Source organism: Arvicola amphibius, chromosome 5 (genome assembly GCF_903992535.2).
Source record: "Arvicola amphibius chromosome 5, mArvAmp1.2, whole genome shotgun sequence".
NCBI lineage: Eukaryota > Metazoa > Chordata > Mammalia > Rodentia > Cricetidae > Arvicola > Arvicola amphibius.
The window spans coordinates 22,249,383-22,271,694 of NC_052051.1; the positions used below are offsets into that span (position 1 = coordinate 22,249,383).

General features: G+C 48.4%; 2 protein-coding genes across 15 annotated transcripts in view; one reads left to right on the top strand and one right to left on the bottom strand.

The window, feature by feature from the left end:
* The window catches only part of Cpne1 (copine 1), a 40,570-nt gene extending 33,506 nt beyond the window's left edge, over positions 1 to 7,064 (top strand). For 9 of the 14 annotated variants that reach the window (XM_038331757.1, XM_038331758.1, XM_038331760.1 and 6 more), the window contains 15 exons: positions 548 to 676; positions 775 to 954; positions 1,050 to 1,124; positions 1,201 to 1,272; positions 1,377 to 1,457; positions 1,613 to 1,702; positions 1,807 to 1,893; positions 2,015 to 2,101; positions 2,203 to 2,262; positions 2,345 to 2,478; positions 2,577 to 2,631; positions 3,728 to 3,779; positions 5,413 to 5,546; positions 5,679 to 5,915; positions 6,065 to 7,064. In XM_038331757.1, the coding sequence (XP_038187685.1) occupies positions 548 to 676; positions 775 to 954; positions 1,050 to 1,124; positions 1,201 to 1,272; positions 1,377 to 1,457; positions 1,613 to 1,702; positions 1,807 to 1,893; positions 2,015 to 2,101; positions 2,203 to 2,262; positions 2,345 to 2,478; positions 2,577 to 2,631; positions 3,728 to 3,779; positions 5,413 to 5,546; positions 5,679 to 5,915; positions 6,065 to 6,205 (1,614 nt within the window). In that variant the 3' untranslated portion in view covers positions 6,206 to 7,064. Of the gene's footprint in view, positions 1 to 547; positions 677 to 758; positions 955 to 1,049; positions 1,125 to 1,200; positions 1,273 to 1,376; positions 1,458 to 1,612; positions 1,703 to 1,806; positions 1,894 to 2,014; positions 2,102 to 2,202; positions 2,263 to 2,344; positions 2,479 to 2,576; positions 2,632 to 3,727; positions 3,780 to 5,412; positions 5,547 to 5,678; positions 5,916 to 6,064 lie in introns of all 14 variants that reach the window. The other 5 variants (XM_038331763.1, XM_038331766.1, XM_038331764.1 and 2 more) reach the window with 1 other exon arrangement.
* Positions 7,065 to 10,291: 3,227 nt separating this feature from the next.
* On the bottom strand, positions 10,292 to 14,580 carry Spag4 (sperm associated antigen 4). The gene is made up of 12 exons (XM_038331014.1): positions 14,163 to 14,580; positions 13,653 to 13,757; positions 13,359 to 13,425; positions 13,172 to 13,233; positions 12,925 to 12,968; positions 12,669 to 12,694; positions 12,444 to 12,552; positions 12,167 to 12,242; positions 11,949 to 12,064; positions 11,398 to 11,565; positions 10,579 to 10,668; positions 10,292 to 10,474 (listed from the first exon to the last, which is right to left on the bottom strand). Exons 1-12 carry the CDS (start codon positions 14,470 to 14,472, stop codon positions 10,319 to 10,321), a joined length of 1,329 nt encoding a protein of 442 aa, XP_038186942.1. The 5' UTR covers positions 14,473 to 14,580; the 3' UTR covers positions 10,292 to 10,318.
* Between the last annotated feature and the right edge of the window lie 7,732 nt (positions 14,581 to 22,312).

The window sequence follows — 22,312 nt, forward strand, 5'->3', positions numbered from 1 at the left end:
ATTTGGTTGCTATATTAATAGCCTTCTGGGGTGGAGATGGGAAGCGGAAGTAGGGGTGGCACAGGTGACCAGCTAAAGAGACTATTGCTAGTTCTGGGCAATGGAAATAGCGGTTTAGACTGGATCGTGACATGGAGATGGCGAGGAGTAGACGTGAGCAGCTGCTTCGAGATTAGAAGTCAATGGAGGGGATCATTATCTGCAGAGGGTTTTGGGGAGCAGTATCTAGGTACTGACCCCACTGGAGGCTGTTGGGATTGAAATGCGGCCTAATTCTGACCTCAGGTCAGGCGCTAAGACCACAGATTGATTATGCTCTGCAGTGGTTAAGGCTCGATTCCAGGTCTGCACAGCTTTGTTGACATTAAAGCCACTTAGAATAAGGGTTAATTTGGAGCTAGAGTTTATGTCCCATGCTGTTGAACTTACTTAGGGTTCAGGGGTGTTGAAGCTGCCTGTGTAAAACCTGAGGTTTTCTCAGGCTGGGAATTAGAGTTAATGAAAGATGGAAGAGGCCCTGATGTCTGACCCAGCTCTTTTCCCCCAGATGGCCCACTGTGTGACCTTGGTTCAGCTGTCCATTTCCTGTGACCATCTCATTGACAAGGACATCGGCTCCAAATCTGACCCACTCTGTGTCCTTTTACAAGATGTGGGAGGGGGCACCTGGGCTGAGGTAAGATGGATCTTGAAGGTTAAGGTCATTGAGGGAGGGCAGGAGTATGTTTGGGGGTAACAGGTTTGTAACTGATGCTTAGTGGCCTCTTCTCACAGCTTTGCCGGACTGAGCGAGTCCGGAACTGCTCAAGCCCTGCGTTCTCCAAGACTCTGCAGGTTGAGTACCACTTTGAGACTGTCCAGAAGCTACGCTTTGGAATCTATGACATAGACAACAAGACACCAGAGCTGGGGGACGATGACTTCCTAGGGGGAGCTGAGTGTTCCCTAGGTCAGGTACGTAGGCAGGGCCAGGGAGCCCGGGTGTGCCAGCCAAGCAGGACCTCAGCCTGTCTGAGGTGCTGAAGCCTCTCTCACCTCATTTTTCCCAGATTGTGTCCAGTCGGACTCTGACTCTCCCCTTGATGTTGAAGCCAGGGAAGCCTGCCGGGCGGGGAACCATTACAGTAAGGAATAAACCCTGGATGGGGAGCAGCTTATGGAATGAATAATTCATGAGGTGATATTGTCCTCCCTACCTAGGTTTCAGCCCAGGAGGTAAAGGACAGCCGTGTAGTAACCATGGAGGTGGAAGCTAGGAACCTGGATAAGAAGGTGTGTCTGGAAAGAGGACCTGGGGATCCAAGAACTAAGGGGCTGAGGGCTGACACTGGCTGTCTTCCTGAGTCCTATAACTGGGGTCTGTTTGGCATCGGCAGGACTTCCTAGGAAAATCTGATCCATTCTTGGAGTTCTTCCGCCAAGGTGATGGAAAGTGGCACCTGGCATACAGATCTGAGGTGTGACTCCTGATATCGGTTGGGCTGGCATAGGAGAGAATCTCCAGGGTTTGTGATTAGCAGGCTTGGGAGCTGAGGGAGAAAGACTTCTGATGGGTAGGAGAGGGTGGGAGATCTTCATGGGCCAGGCCAGAGCTCATTACCCTCTACCCCAGGTAATCAAGAACAACCTGAACCCTACTTGGAAGCGCTTCTCAGTTCCTCTTCAGCATTTCTGTGGTGGGGACCCCGACACACCCATCCAGGTGAGGAGTTTACCTTAATAGACAGATGGAACAGATCCTGGGAAGGGACTTCTTGCTTGCCCTGTGTCTCTTTTATATACAGATCTCCCACCCCCACCCCCCAGGTACGCTGCTCAGACTATGACAGTGACGGGTCACATGATCTCATTGGTACCTTCCACACCACCTTGGCCCAACTTCAAGCAGTCCCAGTGAGTGTTGCCTGTTGACAGTGCCTCAGTGCCTAGACAGCTGCTGCCCAGAGGAAAGTCTGGAGAGTTCAGCTTCGGACCTTGGCTGACGATGCTGTGGCGGTTTCCTGTTTCTTACCAGGCTGAATTTGAATGTATCCACCCTGAGAAGCAGCAGAAAAAGAAAAGCTACAAGAACTCTGGAATTGTCTATGTCAAGACTTGCCAGGTAAGATGATAGACCATGTGACCCAGGCTCTGAGTTCTGAGTCTTGGACTCCATGATGCTAGCCCCTATTAGCCACAGCTTAACCCTGGTTTCATCTGCAGGTAGAAACAGAGTATTCCTTCCTGGACTATGTGATGGGAGGCTGCCAGATCAACTTTACTGTAAGTAAAGTTTGCATCCTGGGGCAGGTGAACGGGCCTTAGACTGAGGTAGTCTTTGCCTCCGTTCTTGCTCTCTTTCCAGGTGGGCGTGGACTTCACTGGCTCCAATGGAGACCCGTCCTCACCTGACTCCCTGCACTATCTGAGCCCATCAGGAGTCAATGAGTATCTGACAGCACTGTGGAGTGTGGGCAGTGTGGTTCAAGACTACGACTCGTGAGTTCCGGTTCTGGCTCCTCCCATGCCCTTTACGCATTTCAGCCTCCAGACTCAAAACCCTCACTGCCTCTTTTCTACTTCCCTGTCCTCCACAGAGACAAGCTGTTTCCAGCATTTGGATTTGGGGCCCAGGTACCCCCTAACTGGCAGGTAAGCCCTCTTTTTTTTCTCTATTCTTTTTTATATCAAGATCCTAACTTGAGAGTCTGTGGTAAATTTATGTATTGCTTGGTATCTAGCTTCAAGGAGAGATCCAGGGGTCCGTTCTTACAGGCAGGTACACAGCAAGTGCAGGGCCAGATTGCTTCTGTGGGACTCCTGCCATAGAGCTGGATGCCCTTGTTTGGATTTTGTAGTTTTGGGGCTTGAACCACGGGTGGGCCTTAAACATTCTAAACATGTACTCTATTGCACTTGGGTCGCTCAAGAGTATGCTATTTCTTGGCACAGAAGGGGCTGGGGTACCCGGAGAGATGGCCCAGCTGTTGAATCCTTGTTCTTCCAGAGGACCAAAGTTCAGTTCCTAACACCCACATTTACCTGTAACTCAACTTCAAAGGGCACCCAATTGCATTTTTCTAATGGCTTTGGGTATACACACAAACACACACAAATATAAATAAAAAATAAAATCTTAGCTGGGCATGGTAGTGTAGACCTTTATTTAGTCCCAGGGCTCAGGTGACAGAGGCAGGCCAATCTCTGTGAGTTCAAGGCCAGTCTGGTCTTCATAGTGAGTTCCAGAATAGCCAGAGATACACAGTGAAACCCTGTCTTCAAACAAAAACAAATAACATCTTTGCTGGGTGTTGTGACTCATCTTTTATCTCAGAATTTGGGAGGCAGGTGGCTCGGAGTTCAAGACCAGCCTGGTCTATATAGGCCCTATGAGGGGCTAAAACATGTTGTGTGTTGGGGGTGGGGTGATGACACTCGGGTTGCTAAAATGCAGGGGAGGTAGAAAAAGTCTCTTTCTTTTCTTTTTATTTTTTTTTTGGTGTGTGTTTGTTTGTTTGTTCAGGTTGATCTAAGTATATAGAGATCCTGGCACTCCTGTGCTGGGATTAAAAGTGTGCACTCCTATACTCAGCCTTTTTTGTTTTTCTCTTTTTCTGAAATAGGTCTCACTGTATACTTCAGGCTGGTTTAAAATTGAAACCTTCTAGTCTTAGTCTTAATCTCCTGTGGGTTAATAGTGGAGGTTTGTGACCACACCTGGCTGAGTCATTTTCATTCCTGTCCTCAGGTCTCACATGAATTTGCCTTGAACTTCAATCCCAGTAGTCCCTACTGCGCAGGTAATCCCCCATTCCACCCCTGAGGAGTGAGCTTCTGTGGGTAGAGAAGACTGGGAGAGAGGAGTGGAGGTTAGAACTAGCCCGGTGGAGTCAATTCACCTTATTACTGAGATGATTTGGGGCAAGTTCTTACCGATGTGTGCTTTGGTTTTAAAATATAAGTAAAATTTTATGTGCCTACTGGCAAAGCCCTATATTCCCAGCTACTCGGGAGGCTGCGGCAAGAGAATCAAAAGTTCAAAGCCTGCCTGGGCAACTTGGTCTCCAATGAAAGCATGGAAAAAGCCTGGGTAGCCTACCATTGACCTGACTGTGCTAAGGATAGAGTCCAGAGCCTTATGTATACGAGTAAGCACTCTACCACCAGCCACATTCCTAGTTTAGGGAGATGTTTTATGTGAATGTCCCAAGTTTTTTCATAAAGACCCAAAATCTGGGGCTGGAGAGATGGCTCAGCAGTTAAGAGCACTGACTGCTCTTCCAGAGGACCTGAGTTCAATTCCCAGCACCCACATGGCAGCTCACAGTTGTCTGTAACTCCAGTTCCAGGGGATCTGACATCCTCACATCAAAACCCCAATGCACATAAATAAATCTTCAAAAAAATGTATCTAAAAAAAAGATCCAAGATTTGGGTCTTCCCAGCACTTCCATGAGAGCACCTAGTTAACTTGAAAAATTTGACTTGACCTCATCTGATCATCTTACTTATGTTTATTATTCTTTTTTGAGACAGGGTTTCTCTGTAGCTTTGGAACCTGTCCTGGAACTAGATCTTATCGACCAGGCTGGTCTCAAAGTCACAGAGATCCACCTGCCTCTGCCTCCCAAACTACTTTTTTTTTTCCTCTTCTTGAGACAGTATCTCTCTGTACCCTGGCTGGGATGGCCTAGAGCTATGTAAGCTAGCCTCAAATTTGTGACCCAAGCCAGGCATGTCACTAGGCTTGCACACCAAGCTCCTTTACCTGCCGAGTGAGCCCTCTTGCTGGCTCTCTTGACACTCATAGTAATCTTCAGTTCCAAAGTACTAACACAACCAGGCTAAACTACTTCCCCAGTTCAGAAAATAACTGTTTTTTTTTTTGTTTGTTTGTTTTTTTTTTTTTTTTTTTTTTGGTTTTTCGAGACAGGGTTTCTCTGCAGCTTTAGAGCCTGTCCTGGAGCTAGCTCTTGTAGACCAGGCTGGTCTCGAACTCACAGAGATCCGCCTGCCTCTGCCTCCCAAGTGCTGGGATTAAAGGCGTGTGCCACCACCGCCCGGCCCTGTTTTGTTTTTTTAAGTCAGTTTCTTTGTGTAGCCCTGACTGTCCTGGAGCTCACCCTGTAGACCAGGCTGGACTCCAACTCAAGATTCACCTGTTTCTGCCTCCCTGGGGCTGGGTTCAAAGGTGTGCACCACCACCGCCCAGTCAGACAATAACTCTCATTTGGGGAGCTAATTAATTCAAGTATTCTACCAAGTCCTCTTCACCCTTTAGTTTCATCTGTTGGATAGAGCTGTCCTGGTTGGCAAGGATGACACACTTCCAGGTTTCTACATCTGGGCCTAGACGGGAAGATTTCAGGTCTGACTTAATCCTATGAGGTCTAAGGTCTACAACTTCATAGAATTTTCTAATGTTCCTCGTAGGCATCCAGGGTATTGTAGATGCCTACCGTCAAGCATTGCCCCAAGTTCGTCTCTATGGCCCTACCAACTTTGCACCCATCATCAACCACGTGGCTAGGTTTGCAGCCCAGGCTGCACAACAGAGGACTGCCTCGGTAAGAGCGAGCTGTGGGTAGCTGTGGCACCAGGGTGGCGAGGAGTGTGTAATGAGGGCATCTAGTCAGGGACTGTGTGCCTGGGAGGGCTTGGGGAAGAGAATTTGCCTCAGTTTATTATCTTGTCTCTAGCAATACTTCGTGCTATTGCTTTTGACTGATGGCGCTGTGACAGACGTGGAGGCCACATGCGAGGCTGTGGTGCAAGCCTCACAGCTGCCCATGTCCGTGATCATTGTGGGCGTGGGCGGTGCTGACTTTGAGGTCATGGAACAACTGGATGCTGATGGTGGCCCTCTTCGTACACGCCGTGGAGAAGCAGCTGCTCGTGACATAGTGCAGTTTGTGCCTTATCGACGATTTCAGAATGTGAGTAGGGGAGGAATTTGCAGGGTGGTGAAAGTGGGGTTGAGGCCCGGTAAATAAAGCCTTTTCATCAAAGTCTGGCAAGGTTGAATTTTGGGTAAGATGTAGAGACTTACAGGCTCTCATTGACTTTGTCTTTCTTCTCCTGACAGGCTCCACGGGAGACATTAGCACAGACTGTACTTGCAGAAGTACCTACTCAGCTGGTTTCCTACTTCAGAGCCCAAGGTTGGGCCCCATTGAAGGCACCTCCAGCTCTAGCCAAGGGCCCTGCACAGCCCCCCCAGGCATAGGTTCCCTTGGAGAATAGGCTATGGTCAGTCTATTTCAGCCTTTAGCCCACTCAGTCCTTTAGGTGGACCAACCCTGCACATTTTTCCCACTTTATAGCTGATACATTTATACTTGCTTCTGCTATTGCTGCTCTTGACCAATCTACCTTCCCTGGACCCATCTCATTCAGGAAAGACTAGTATAAAGATCACCCCTTTCTCGGGGTTACACACTGGTATACTTTGCTTACTTTGATCCGAGTCTTTGTTGACCTTGGCCTTGTTGAGTGAAAGTCTGATAACCCTATCCAAGCAATTGGGTCTAATCACCCCAGAGACAAACTTTGAAAACCAAAGTTGGTATATAAAGTAAGCATGTGGTTGTCCCGTCTTCTGGGTGTAGCTGAGCTGGGAACATGGACGAGATGGACGGTGTTGGAGGTGGCGAAGCTGAGAGTGAGGGCGACTAGACCTCCTGTTGTTTGGGGACTCGTGTCACCAGGCTGGCCTGTCCCTACAGCCTCTCACCTCCATCTCCCGAGTGCTAGGATTATAAGCTTAATAGCTTTTTATATTATTCGAGATTTAACATATTTATTTTGTAAAAACTTCATAGGAGGGACACGTCTTAACCACATTGCCCAGGCTGACTTCAGACTCTTTGGACTCAAGAGATCCTCCTTCCTTAGCTTATGGAGTAGATGAAACTATGGTACATTTGGTGCCTGGTTTAGAAAAACCAGGAACTTTTAAGTGCAGAATTAAAATTTCACTCAATCTGCCAGTCAGTCATGGTTGTGTACAACTTGAATCCCAGCACCCAGGAAGCAGAGGTATTTTAAAATTTGTTTTCTAATCTAAGTAAAACATTGTTTAAAAACTGGGTGTGGTGACATATACATTTAATCCCAGCACTCAGGAGGCAGAGGCAGGTGGATCTTTTGAGTTTGAGGTCAGCTTGTTCTACAGAGCAAGTTCCAGGACAGTAAGAGAAACCCTGTGTCCAAAAAAAAAAAAAAAAAAAAAAGGAAAAAATGGTTTCGAATCTCTGTGAGTTCGAGACCAGCCTGGTCTACAAGAGCTAGTTCCAGGACAGGCTCCAAAGCTACAGAGAAACCCTGTCTCGAAAAACCAAAAAAAAAAAAAAAAAAAATGGTTTCGAATATCAATATCACATAAAAATAGTTGCCTGGGCAAGTGGTGCACACCTTTAAACTCAGCGCTCGCGAGGCAGTGGTACTCGAATCTTTTTGAGTTGAGGCCAACCTGGTCTACAAAGCGAGCTCCAGGACTGTTACAGAGAAACCCTCTCTCTGGGCAAGGGAGGGGGGAGATAATGGGAACAGTGATTGGTGGCTCATGGCTGTAATGTCAAAATTGGAAGTCAGGGGCAGGTGGATGGCTGTGGGTTTGATGTGGACTCATACTATACTATGAGTTTCAGATCAGACAAAAAACCTTAAAATAACACATATACTATTTGTATCTGGTTTGCAGGACGCCTTGTCTCCTTTTCCAAGTCTGTGTTAGTCACCTTCCCCAGATCTCACATTTTTAGCTTGAATTTATTTCCATCCCTACATATGGCTAGGTATTATTCCTACGCTGACTTTACTCGCAGTAGCCTCTTCATGGGCTATGTGTGTCAGAGTCTTCATTCTGTTGTTCTTTTCAGCATGTCCAAAGTATTTTCCCCTCAACTGTTACTGTTTCATATTTTTATATACAATATGAAAGTTTTATTTTTATATATGCTAATCTGCTTTTAATAAATGTATTCGTTTATCAATAAATACTCCCTCAGTGGCTACTTTTGTTTTGTTTTTTGGTGCTGGGAATTGTGCCTAGAGCCTAAATCATGCTAGAGTTGGGCTCTACCACTTAGCTTATCTTTGGTAGGAGCTGTAGAGTTAAGGACATCTTCTGCTACGTAAGACCCTGTTTAAGCTGGGTGGTGGTGGCACACGCCTTTAATCCCAGCACTTGGGAGGCAGAGGCAGGTGGATCTCTGTGAGTTTGAGGCCAGCCTGGTCTACAAGAGCTAGCTCCAGGACAGGCTCCAAAGCTACAGAGAAACCCTGTCTCAAAAAAACAAAACAAAAAACAAAAAAAAAAAAGGACCCTGTTTTAAAAAAAAAAAACATAGAGAACCTTGTAAGATTGCTCATTGGATTAAGTGCTTGCTGTGCAAGCCTAACAACCTGAATTCTATTTATAGGATCCATGTAAAGGTGGAAGGAGAAAATTAACTCTACAAAGTTTTCCTCAGACCTCCATACTAGAGTGGTATGCACACCCAACATACATGTATGAAAAGTATGAACAGAAGCTTAATGAGGTGGTTCATATCTACAGTCCTAGCACTGGAGTGCCTGAGGCAGGAGTATTGCCTTGAACTTTATGAATTTTATGCTATCCTGGGCTACATAGTGAGTTCTAGACCAGCCTTAGATTGGGAGGAAAATGTATGAAAAGTCTTAAGGATTTTGCTTCCTGTGGTTAAACTGTCCTCTGTGTGTACTGAGAACTGAAACCAGGGCCATGGGTCTTGCAGACTAGGCAAACTGATGCTCTGCTAGCTCTGTCAGTCCACCTGTCCCTGCCTCCCAAGTGCTGAATTAGAGGTGTGCACTACCATGCCCAGTCTGGGTGTTTCTCTTTTCAACAGTCTATGTAGCACTGAATCAACTGGGCTCAAACTCATAGAAATCCTCCTATTTTTGCCTCCTGAGTGCCAAAATTAAAGGCATCTGGGCACCACCATGGCCAGTTCTTAGTTCTATCTGTAACCTTCATTTTAATTTGTTTCTAGTACATTTATTTTGTATGTTCCATGGTACACATGGATGTCAAAAACCAACTGTGGGGCTTGGCTAGCTGTTATGGGTCCCAGAGACCGAATCCAGGTCCTAAGGCTTGGTGGCAAGCCCCTTTCATCCACTTGAGTCATCCTAATGACCCTTAATTGTTTTTATTACATTTAAAATTTTTGTGTGAAAGTGCTACAGCATATGGAGGTCATAGGGTAACTTTGTGGAGTTCTCTTCTTCCACCATGTGGGCCCCAGGGATTAAGTTCTGATTGCCAGACGTGGTGGGCTTCCCTTGCTGAGACATCTCACCAGCCCTAACCTTAGCTTTTGTTGTTTAACTTTTGAGCGTTTTGCCTGCTTGAGTGTACACATGTACCTCGTGCCTGAGAATGCTCTAAGAGGAACCACCTTCCCTAGAACTGGAGTTACATTAGGTAGCAAGCCACCGTGTGGTTGCTGCGAATCAAACTCAGGTTCTCTGGAAGGGTAGCCAGTGCTCTTATCCACTGAGCCATCTCTCCAGCCCCCAAACCTTAGTTTTTCAGAATACTTGGTATGGGCACATATGTCTTCCAATGACAAAATACATCACCCTAATTTAAATAGGTGGATAAGTGTTCTGCCTCACCTGTCAGTAGGAAGGATCCCAACAGCCAAGATAAATAATGCTGCTCTTTGCTCATGCGAGTCTCTTTTCTCCACCCTTAGGAACTCTAATTATTTGACTGCCTGTTTGCACTTACCCACCACCCTGGCCAGTTCTTTTAGCCATTACAGTGAAGACTGTTAGATCTGATGAACATCAATCACATGACCTACACCTAAGGTCCTAGAACTGACCAGCTGCATGAAGGATACCAAGCATAGGTCAGCTTTGCTCAAAAGGTTTCCTAGAAATTTCCAGATCTTAGCTTTCCAGTGTTTGCCAGAGGAGAGTTTCCCTCTAAATCTATATGTAACAAGAACTGAGGACATTTCCAGGAATTAGGGGTAGGGACTGAGCATAAGATGGCTCCAGCTGCCGAGAGCTCTGCAGTTGGAGACGGAGCCTCTTGAGGGAGGCCCCGAGTAGGAGTGGAGCGAGTTGCTGCCTGAGTTTCCTTCCCTGTGGAGGATCAAGCTGATCGTGTACAGTGCGGAATGTCCACAGCACTGTCTCTTGCACATGGCAGACACTGTAGGCATCACCTGCTGCTACTGTGTGACTCTGGACCATACTGACCTGCCATAGGCAACCAGGGCTTGCCCCCAAAGGTGACCTCCCAGCACTGATGCACTTTTCTTTAGCACAAATCTCAATTCTCCTCCAAACATCAGCATTTTTAATTGGGTCCCCCAGTGACCCCTGTGGCATTGTCTGCCCACTCTGAGATCCGCACACCGTGGGCACGGACTCGATATAAGCATGTGAAACGGGGATGGCCCCAGTTGCTTCGAATCTGAATCTTCACCTTGGGGAAGGCTGATGGAGGGTCATTCTGGGGAGACAAACGGATCATGCCAACAACTGCTATCAAGACTGTTCTTCCCACCAATGTCCACTACCCCATCTTAGCGCTCTCACCCCTGGAGGTAAACACACCTGTAGGTGGAAAGTTTGAATTTCAGATTTCTGCACATCAAAGATGAATTTTCCCAAGAACACTTCTGTCTGATCATCAGCGTGGAGCCCCTGGAGGGGAAAGAGTGTATGAGGGAACAGTGAGGTACAGAGGAAGCAGGGGACAGCTTTGTTCAGCGTCATCTACACATCCAGCTACCTGTGCTCTGGTTCATGCTCTAACATAGCATGTGTAGTGTGGAATGTAACAGCCAGGATAGCCTAGCACCAGGGATGCTAAGCCAGGAGTTAGTTTTAAGGTCAACCTGGGCTGCACAGAAGGCCCTGTTTTAAGCAAATCAACCAGGCTACTAGAAAGTTGTTAGCAGGGCAGGAAAGATGGCTCTTGCCAAGGACCCAGCTTGAGTTCCCAGCACCCACATGGCTGCTCCCAGTTCTTATCTCCAGTTCAGAGAATCTACCACTATCTTCTGACTTTCTGGGGCACTAGGCATGCATGTGATGCACATACTTACATACAGGCAAAACCACTCGTACTTAAATCTTTTTTAAGAAGTAATGTGATTGAGCTTGTAATCACTCCTTTTACAGCACGATCATTCCCTTTAGATGGGAGGAAACAACAGTACTTCATAGGTTTTGCAGAAGCAATGAATATGTATAGAGCTTTGAAAGCCAAGCCTACTTCCTGTCTGGATATGGTGATGCTCATTACAGCCTGTAGCAGCCGTGTGTGTCCAGTTTACAGATGAGCAAACAATGACATGCACTGGCAATAGTTCTCACCAGTCTAGGGTTTCCTAAGCAGACGCTCCACCTCCTGGTCCCTGCCCCACTCACAAAGACTGCAAAGTCCCGGGGTGCACTGCTGGCTCCTCCAGTGTGTGCCACGGTGGGTGGAGGATGCTGTAGGGTGATGTCACTTAGCTGCACATGACCTGGCAGTCGGATCACCACCTGACCTTGGTCACCTTCAAAGGCCCAGCAGTTTCCAGGGAACACATCTGGCTGCAGGGGTTTGGACAGACCATCAGAACACATGACAAACCTGAGACCAGACAGTACTGGGAACTGGAGGAAATTGAGCTGCAGAGCAAGACCCTGTCCTAGGGCTGCTGCTCAGCCCAGAGCTCTGCCTTCTTCTGCTCTGGTTCTTGCCTATCCACGTGAGGCAATGCTGAGTCCCCAGCACTTAAGAGTTCTCTTCAGTTTAACGCCATCCTTGGCTTGGCAGGAACCTTCCCACACCCATGCCAGCCCCTGCCCCGAGTGGGGCACCTTCTGAAGCCAAACTGACCTCAGCTCCAGTCCTCTCTCCACCAAGTTGATTTTTGCCCTCTCCCGGCTCTTGCCCATTGGCACCATCCCCAGCACCCTGGTCCCAGGCCCACCTCCAGTATGACTGAGGGTGGGCGAGCATAGTTCCAGAAGCTCAAGCGATTCCAGAAGTAGGCAGTGTTGGTGTCTTCATAGTCACTGGATGTCTTCTCCAGGTCGATAGAGGCTCCTGGGCGGGCAGAAGTCACTTTTTTAGGGACTCCCAGGCTTTCTCATCAACACAATTATCTAGGTCCCAGAGTCTGCTTCTTTCCATGTATCTACGTCTTACCCACAGAGCTCAGTGCATAGTCGGGTTTCTGCACGAAGTCCTCATTCAGCCTCTGGAACACAAGCTTGGCCACTCTCTAAAGGCAGAGGGTGGAACAGGAGGGTTGCAGGCTAGTTTACAGTGGCCCTGCTTCTCAGTAACCCAATATTCAGAGGCCTTAAAGGCCTTGGGAAAGAGTCCCCACAGTGGGTATCTGGGGTGAAGATTTGTCTCAGGACATAGGATGTGCCAGTTCCAACCGCAGCCCTGCCCCCGAGTCCCCGTGGAGGGGACTCACCTCACTGTGGGCTGCTCGCACGCTGGACACCTCCTTGTGAAGTTTATTCAGCTCCTTCTGCAGCTGCTGGAGCTGCTGGCTCTGGGAGTGCACGCGCTGGTGGTATTGGCTGGATTGGGGAGGCAGGTGCCATGAGTTAGCTACCCATCCCTGTGCATGCCTTTCTGAAGGCCCCCAAAGAGATTTGCAGAGCTGCCCAGCTCCCACCCCAACTCCCTCTTTCACCTTAGAGTCAGCAACTCCTTAGGCTCCTGTTGAGGGAGGGGCGAATAAGCAACCTTCTTCTCCCAAGTCAGCAAGGTGTGGCTAGACTCCCAGGACCTCCCTTTTTGAGAATTACTACCCTTTCTACCCTTTCCCTCCCATTCTGGGTTGGCCTCTGGGGATTGTGCTCAATGCTTCCTACACTGCCCCTCCCAGCAGCCCAGTGATGCCCTCCTCACAACCTCCACCCCGCCTGGAGACAGTCTCTCCAACTCACATTCTCCAAAGTGGGGACCAGGTACAGGAGACCCCACCAGAATACTAGAAAAAGAGAACGGGGCATCTGCTGATATAAGGGAACCAGGAGGAAAGCAAGGGAGTTTGGGGCTGGGGCTGTAGAAGGACTGACAGTGAGACGAGACCAAGCGGGGTCACTAGAGTGGGCCGAGGGGCACAGGGACATGTGAGCTTAATTTGGCTGCAAACCTGCAGAGCTGGGGCCCCAGGGAGTCGAAGCTCCTCACCTGCCAGAAAGATGCTCAGGAGCGAAAAAGAACCGAACAGGAAGCGGATGGAGCAGACTTCCCTGAAGAACCAGGATGGAAGCCTGAGACCCTAACCCAGCCTAGCCTCGACCCCAGGGTTCTAGCCTTGGTGGGGCCCAGCCCTGCTGCCCTTCCCTGAGCCATCCCTGCCCATTCTTCCTCTGACCTGTACACACTGACCAGCGCGTCTCCTACCACTGATAACAATATGCTCAGCACCTGAAAGAGGAGGCCTGGGGACGGGGACAGGAGAAACCTCTCAGAGATGGCAAGCTGTGTGGGTGAGGTGGTGCAGGTTCAGAAAGGCTCGGGAAGGGCCAGGGGCAAGGTCCTGGGGCTCAGGAGGTGAGGGTGGGCTGGGAAAACGAGCCGAGGCTGGACACTTGGGCTCGGGCTTGGGCAGGAGAACTGGGGTTCCGAGTGCCAGGTTTGAGAGAATGGGGGCTGTCCTGGCTCGTACTCAGGAAGCTCTTGGACACCTGCGTGGGGGGCATCTCCTGCCTCAGATCCAGGGCCGGGAGTAGGTTGAGCTGCTCCTCCAAGACTGCAGGAGATTCACCCGGTTCTGCGGGAGCCCAGGGCTCCATTGAGGTCTTGGGCACCGCAGTCCCGCACTTCCCCCGGGGCCCGGGCGCAGGCTCTTGAACCTAGTGCTAAAAAGCTGGGCAGCCTCTCTAACAGGCCTCAGTCCCGCCGCACCCCCATGCCTGAGTCTCGCTGCGGCGGGAGTCGGGTCCAGGTTGCCACTCACGCCGGCGCTGCGGTGCCTCCTCAGCCATGCCCAGTCACAGGATCGCCTCCGCCCCCTCCCGGGACCGGCCATGGCACCGTGCCCCGCCCCTCAGGGACTCGCGTGGAGCGCGCCCACATCAGGGGCGAGATCGGAACTGCACCCTGGTCCGCGCCGGGCCCCGCCCCGCCCCGCGAGCCCGCCCCGCCCTCTCGACCCCGGGATCGACCCCGCCCGCACCCGAGGCCCCGCCCCTCACGGTTGCCGCGCCACAGGCGGTCTGGCCATTGTGGCTCCGAGGCGCAGGCTTCGGCCGAGAGCTTCCTGCCCAGGTGTCTCCTCCTGGCACTCCTGGGTTTATGGCGGGCTCACCACAGCTCGAGCCCCGGGCCCTTCTGCCCTCGGGCTGCTCGAGCTCCGGCCCAGCGGACCGGCGCCCATTGCTGTCCCCCGAAGTCACGCTGTGGGAACTACTGCTGTTCTCGCTGTATATGTCGGGTGCGGGATTGGGAGAGGATGCGGCCGAGCCTGAGCGGGGGCTCCGCCGCATCCTGCCCTGGGGCTTCCCAGGGGAAACTGAAGTCGCCGCAGCCAAAGCCCTCGTTCCTCCCTCCGCTGCCGCGCGCCACGGGGTCAGATCCTGCCTGAGCCCCGAGCGGCGCGGCCGACTCTGCTGCGCGCTGCTGCCCGCTGCTGCCCGCTGCTGCCGTCACAGAGGAGCCGTGTCACACAGCCGCGTGACGTCACTGGGAGCCGAGCGGGCGCCGGCTTTTTTTTTTTTTTTTTTTTTTTTTTTATGGCTTCGTGTAGTGGGGCGGACGTTGATGTCTGCTATCTTACATCTCTCCACCTTCTGTTTTGACATAGGGTCTCTTTTAGTGAACCCGGGCTCACCATTTTTTTTTAAGCCAGGGCCTGCAAGACCCCATGGTTCCTCTTTTTTTAAAAAAACAAAAAAAATTATTATGTATACAACATTCTCTCTGTGTGTATGCCTGCAGGCCAGAAGAGGGCACCAGACCCCATTACAGATGGTTGTGAGCCACCATGTGGTTGCTGGGAATTGAACTCAGGACCTCCGGAAGAACAGTCAGTGCTCTTAACCTCTGAGCCATCTCTCCAGCCCCCCATGGTTCCTCTTGTGTCTGCTCCCCCAGAACTTTTGATTGCAGGCATGGGGATAGCAACTCCGACACTCATGTTTAGGCAACAAGCCATGTCAGGCCAGGCAGTGGCTGCACACGCCTTTAATCCCAGCACTTGAGAGGCAGAGGCAGGCGAATCTCTGTGAGTTCGAGGCCAGCCTGGTCTACAAGAGCTAGTTCCAGGACAGGCTCCAAAGCTACAGAGAAACCCTGTTGGGGGGGCAACCATGTCAGCCCCTTCCCTTTGTTTTTTGAGCCAAACCAGCAAGTCCTAAGGACTGTGCTGTGTTCACCTCCCCAGATTTACAGACAGGCCCCTGAGCTCTGGCCTAGCTTTTTGCTGAGTGCTAAGTCTCTGCACTTGGGTCCTCAGGCCTCTACAGTAAGCACTTCGTTGACTGTGCCATCTCTGCAATCCTTTGTGAATTTTGAACATGAGTCTTGACTATATCTCTGGCTGGCCTGGTACTGGCTATGTAGCCCAAGATGACCCCAAATCAGGAGGCTAATACTCCTGACTCGGTCTCCCAAGTGCCTGAATTACAGGCATTTCATTATCTCCATCATTTCCAGCTACAGTGTTAACTTCTGAGGATTTTTGTTTGTTTTTTGAGACAAGTTTTCTCTGTGTAACCCTGACTGTCCTTGAACTCTGTCTGTTGTCTAGGACTCAGAGTTCCACCTGCCTCTGCCTCCAGAGTGCAAGATTCATGACGTGTCACCACCACTAGCAAGAGTGGGGATTTTATACACACACATACACACATATATATATATATATATATATATATATATATATATATATATATATATATATATATAATGTTTTGTTCACTCCTATATCCTCCAGCACCTAGATAGGTCTAGCCTATAATGAGTGCCCAGTATTTAGGAATATTTAGTAAATATTAAGAAGGAGCAGAGCATCACTCAACACATTAAAAAATTACTATGTTGGGGCTGGAGAGATGGCTCAGAGGTTGGGAGCATTGCCTGCTCTTCCAAAGGTCCTGAGTTCAATTCCCAGCAACCACATGGTGGCTCACAACCATCTGTAGTGGGGTCTGGTGCCCTCTTCTGGCCTGCAGGAATACACACAGACAGAATATTGTATACATAATAAATAAATAAATTTAAAAATTACTATGTTTTAATCACCTGTCTTTATTTTTTTTAAAGATTTATTTATTCATTATGTATACAGCATTCTGCCTTGATGTATGCCCGCACACCAGAGGAGGGCGCCAGATCTCAGTACAGATGGTTGTGAGCCACCATGTGGTTGCTGGGAATTGAACTCAGGACCTTTGGAAGAGCAGCCAGTGCTCTTAACCTCTGAGCCATCTCTCCAGCCCTGTCTTTATTTTTTAAACAATCTCACTGTGCAGTCAAAGCTGGTCTAGTGCTCAGATCTGTGCTCTCTCTCTGTCTCTCTCTCTGTCTCTCTCTCTCTCTCTCTCTCTCGTGTGTGTGTGTGTGTGTGTGTGTGTGTGTGTGTGTGTGTGACCCAGGAATCAAATTCAGGTCTTCAGGCTTGGCAGCAAGTGCCTTTGCCCACTGAGCCATCTTGCTGTTCTAGAATGTACATTTTAAACAATTACATGCTCTATCCTAATTAAGGTCCACACTAGGAAAAGTAATAGAGTGCTATCTGCACCATTTACACAAGGCGTCCAACAGGTCCAGAGAGGGTTTTAAAAGGATTTACTTCACTGAGACCATGTTGCTAGCACAGGACTTTAATCCTAGCATGATAGGGGCAGAAGTGGGAGGATCTCTCAGTTCTGAATTCAAGGACAATCTGGTCTACATAAGGAGCCTCAGGACAGCCAGGGCTATATAGTGATACCCTGTCTCAAAGACAAAAACAAAACAAAACAACAAAAAACCCACAACAACAAAAACAGAATTCTAAAATCCTGCATCCCAGTCCAATATTTTTTGTCAGCCACATCACATCTTACTTAGAATGTTAGCCAGCTTGTGGAAGTTCTTAGAGAGGCTGAGGTAGGAAGACAGTCTAATATGTTTAGCTGTGGTCCAGCTCAAAGGAGGTGCATGTACCAGACTAGAGAGGTGATGCTAATATGCTTGATTAGATTCCACAGAGCCCTGGAGGAAAGAGGAGGATCAAGGATTCTGATCTCAGACATGCAATCCCCATCTGATCCTGCCCTGTACTCTGTTTTGAGAGCTCCTTTGAGTTCCAGTTTATCTGACAGAGGTGAGCCCCTCCTTAGTGTGAAAGTATTGTGACATCTAACTTGACTCTTAAAAAGAGAGCAACCTTGGACCACCTTGACCGACAATACAAAGGGAGGTTTTCCATGCTCGGCACTGGAGTTTTTGGTAGTCTTTGGATCTTGAGAGAAGCTTATTACCCCATGTGGCATAACTCCATATATATATACATACACACACACATATATAGTTCACTTTTTTGAGGGAATTTTCAAGACAGGATTTCTCTGTTTAACAACCCTAGCTGTCCTGGAACTAGTGCTGCAGACCAGGCTGGCCTCAAACTCACAGGGATCCTTCTGTCTCTGTCTCCTTAGTGCTGGGATTAAAGACGTGCACCACTACCACCCGGCTGTACACTTTATTTTTGAGACAGGGTCTCACATTGTAGCTCTGGCTGGCCTGGAGCCTGTTATATATACCAGGACGGCCGCACACTCCACAGAGATCCAACCCTCTTCTACCTCCTGAGTACTGGGATTAAAGTGTGCACCACCACCAACCAGCTGGGCTGAACTGCAAAGACAAAGTAGAGAGAACAAACTGGAAATGGGGCAAGGCTCTAAATTCTCAAAGCTTGGCTTGAAGTGACATACTTCTTCCAACAAGACCACACCTCCTAAGCCTCCACAAACAGTGCCATCAACTCTGCACTCAGTGTGTAAAGCTGAGGTATGGGGAGTGTTTCTCATTCAAGCAATAATAAGCTATTGCTGTGTCCTGGTATAGGAGGTCCTTCTGTCTGTGTGTTGTTTTCATTAATGAATAAAGAAACTGCCTTGGCCTGTTGATAGGGCAGAACTTAGGTAGGCGGGGAAGAGGGAACTGAATGCTGGGAGAAAGGAGGCAGAGTCAGAGAACCGTCATGGAGCTGCCAGAGATAGGACGCTGTGAACTTTGCTGGTAAGCCACTGCTACATGGCAATACACAGGTGAATAGAAATGGGTTAGATTAATATGTAAGAATTAGCCAATAAGAAGTTAGAGCTAATGGGCCAAGCAGTGATTTAATGAATACAGTTTCTGTGTGATGATTTCAGTAGTAAGTTAGCTGGGTGGCTGGGATGAACAAGCAGCTCTCTCCTCCCTGCGACAGTGGCCCTCGGTTGCCTCCCAGAACTTGAAGGTAAGATTCTATTGCTGCAAACACCATATGCTTTGCATGCAGAACTTGGAAGAATCGAGCTGTAACTTTCCCAGAAGGCCCCTCCTTACAGCCTAGCTCTCATAGTATCACAGTTATTATATGGGGAGATGGGATGTAACAATCAATATATCTACTTTTACAGTCTATCCATCTGTAAAGCCAATGAACCCGAACAATGACCAGCTGGTGAAATGTTCCCAATAGCACAGTAGCAGCACTATTATCTCAAGGGTCACCAATAGCTATTCAATTGGACTGAAGGCCGGCTCAGTAGGAGGGAGTTCATGTCAGGTGTAAACGTGGCCAACTCTATGTGGCTGAAGGGGTTATAGACCCTAGAGGGGAATCTAAGGTTACCATTCTTCTCAGTCAACAAAGTTTCTAATTGTATTCTAAGTGCTGATACCCGTAGGGAAGTGCAGCTCTCACTCCTCGCCAAAGCAGCTTCTTTTTGCAGCACACAGAGGCTACCACAGAGATCCACAACTGGCCAAAATCCAGAGAATGAGTGACAATGTATTGTCAGCCCCAAGGTTATATCTGTGTCGGGGACACAGAGGTCCTTGTGCTCACAGGTAAGCAGTAAGGGAACCAGGAATGTTTTTTTTTTAAATATTTATTTATTTATTATGTATACAATATTCTGTCTGTGTTTATGTCTGCAGGCCAGAAGAGGGCACCAGACCCCATTACAGATGGTTGTGAGCCACCATGTGGTTGCTGGGAACTGAACTCAGGACCTTTGGAAGAGCAGGCAATGCTCTTAACTTCTGAGCCATCTCTCCAGCCCCCGGGAACCAGGAATGTTAAACGTGGGGTTGTCTCTCAAAGGAAGAGATGTATAACCTGCTTCCCACCCAGAAGACTGGGACTGGGTGTGCTTTATAGCCTGGTGACTTTTGTGGTCTCTGTATGGCTAGGTCACTCCTGACTCCTCCAGACTCTTGTGTTTGTCTCAGTCATCTTCCCTAAACCCTTCTCTTGAGCATTGTTTCTCAGTCAATAGAACCCTTCTTTACAGAAGAGGCCACATGTACTTTACAAAGAGTGTTGATGTAGTCAAGCCTTAAGATTTATTGTATGCATGGGATGAAGTAATTATCATGAGGAATCTTTTTTCAAAATTGTGCTGTGCTGAAATACGCCTAAAGTAAACTGCCCAGGGTGAGACTCTAGAAGTTTGAACTAACTACTGAGTCGTGTTGAACCAGACTCCCTCTTGCCTCACTTGGGTGACACTCTGCTGGCCATGGGGGGTCACAGAGACCCCCACACATCTACAATGCAACCCCTAACACCCAAGGCTTAGGAAACCTGGGAAGAAGGATCAGGAGGATTGTAAGAGCCAGAGATGCTTTGAAATCTTAACATTGTTAAATCTTAACAATATGGTCACCTCAACAAGGCCCACGTAATAACACCAGACATGCCAACCTGGTTAGGGGAATTTCATAAGGCTCCACCTCTAGATGAAGCACTACGGGCAAACAGTGGCTGCTGAGAGAGGGAGAATCAAATTTCCAGAGGCAAACATACTGATAGGTTATCCCAAGAGGTCAACACATGTACATAAGAGCTACACCAAATGGGCTCGGTAGAATGTGTGTGTGTGCACATGCAATAATAATCATAGAAGAGGTCATGACTTTGAGAGGGAATGATGGGGCACAGGACGAGTTGGAGGGGAAGGGGTGTTAGAAATGCTATAAATCCACATATGAAATTCTCAAAAAGATTAAGTTAAAAGCAACCTTTCTTGCCAAGTATGGAGTTCCATGGTGGTTGTTTAGCTTTTTTGTTTGTTTTGAGTGGTTTTTAGGTTTTAGGGACAGGATCTCCTGTAGCCCAGGTTTGCCTCAAACTCACTATGTAATGGTGACCTTGAACCTCCCATCCTTCTGCCTCCATCTCCTAAATTCTGAGGTTAGAGTAATTTGGGATTAAACCTATGGCCTCCTTCATGCTAGGCAAGTATTCTACTACCTGAGCTACATCCCCAGTTCTTCCTAATGCCATTAGTGGGACATAAAAGCAGACACAAGGAGGAGCCATGTTATGGAGCTTGAAGGTGTATAATGAGACCCAGTTCTTCGGATGGCCCAGTCTTATCTATTATTGCTGCCCTGTCATTCCTTGCATTTCAGTCAAGCTGACCAAATTACCAGTCCTAGGACACACCATTCTTTCCCACTGCCTAATGCTGGCCATGGCTCCCAGTTTCTGTCTCAGATCCTGTTTTAAAGACTCCCTCTTCAGCAAAGGGCTTCTGTCCTTCCTCCTCAGAGATTCCCCAGTCCCGACTCTTGCCTACTGTGAAAGTAACTGTGGTATGTTCTTTTCAGGCATAGAGGCACATCTATTTCACCTTTCCTTGCCTGCATCTCTCCACGTGTGAGAACTCAACAAAAGTCCTGCACATAGGAAGTAATTAAAAGGAATAATTGGGCCGGGCGGTGGTGGTGCACGCCTTTAATCCCAGCACTCGGGAGGCAGAGGCAGGCGGATCTCTGAGTTCAAGGCCAGCCTGGTCTACAGAGCAAGTTCCAGGGCAGCCAGAGCTATGCAGAGAAATCCTGTCTCAAGAAACAAAACAGCCAGCTTGGTCTACAGAGCAAGTTCCAGGACAGGCTCCAACGCTACAGAGAAACTCTGTCTTGAAAAATCAAACAAACAAACAAAAAAAGGAAAGAAATAATTGGGCCAGGGAGATGGACCAGTGAGGAAAAGCTTCTTGCCAAGCCTGACCAATGACCTGCGTTTGATTGCCAGGCCCCACGTGGTAGAAGAAGAACACTCACTCCTGCAGGCTGTCTTCTGACCTACACATGCATGCCTTCTGGTTAAGATGCACAAAGTACAACTACTATGTGTAGGCTAGGGATGCGTTCAACCTCTCACTAATTCGACAGATGTAACACCGGGGAAAAGGGGTTCATCCAGACAGTGTATTTTTGTTCTTTTTGAAAGTAGGTCTCACTGTGTAGCTCAAGTTGACCTTGAATGAGAAATTCTCCTGCTTCAGTCTCCCAACTATTGGAATTACAACTGTGTGCTCCCGTGCTTGGCCCCAGCCACAGTGTTTTTCAGGTCTGCTGTATGTGCTGTATCTGTAGGTAGACTCTGGGAACCCAGGACAGAAGAAAGGTTTGAGCTAGGTATGGTGGCACACACCTTTAATACTAGCATGAGGGAGGCAGAAGCAGGTGGATACTTTTGTTTGTTTGTTTTTGCTTTTTGTTTTTATTTTTTTATATTTTATTTTTCCAGACAGGGTTTCTTATAGTTTTGGATCATGTCCTGGAACCCACTCTGTAGATCAGGTTGGCCTCGAACTCACAGAGATCCATCTGCCTCTGCCTTTCAAGAGCTGGGATTAAAGGCATGTGCCACTACCTCCTGGCACAGGTGGATATCTGAATTAAAGGCTAGCCTGATTATATAGTGAATTCCAGGACAGCCAGGGTTATACAGAGAAACTCTGTCTCAACCCTCCCCCACAAAAAACAAAATAAAAACAAACAAAAAATTTTTTATTTATTTATGTCAACCTGACACAAACTAGGGTCATCTTAGAAGAAGGAACTGCAATTGAGAAAATGTCCCAGTCACACTGGCCTGTAAGCAAGCCTGTGGGGCATTTTCTTGATTAAAGATTGATTTAGAAGGATCATATGAGAAGAAGGATCCTCAGCTGAGAAAATTCCCACATAAGATCTGGGTGTAGGCAGGTCTACAGGTGTGTTTGTACCTGTACGGTGTCTTAATTAGTGACTGACAGGAGAGACCAGCCTGTTGTGGGCGAGGACAACCCTGGACTGGTGGTCCTAGGTCCTATTAAAAAAACGAAGAAAAACAGG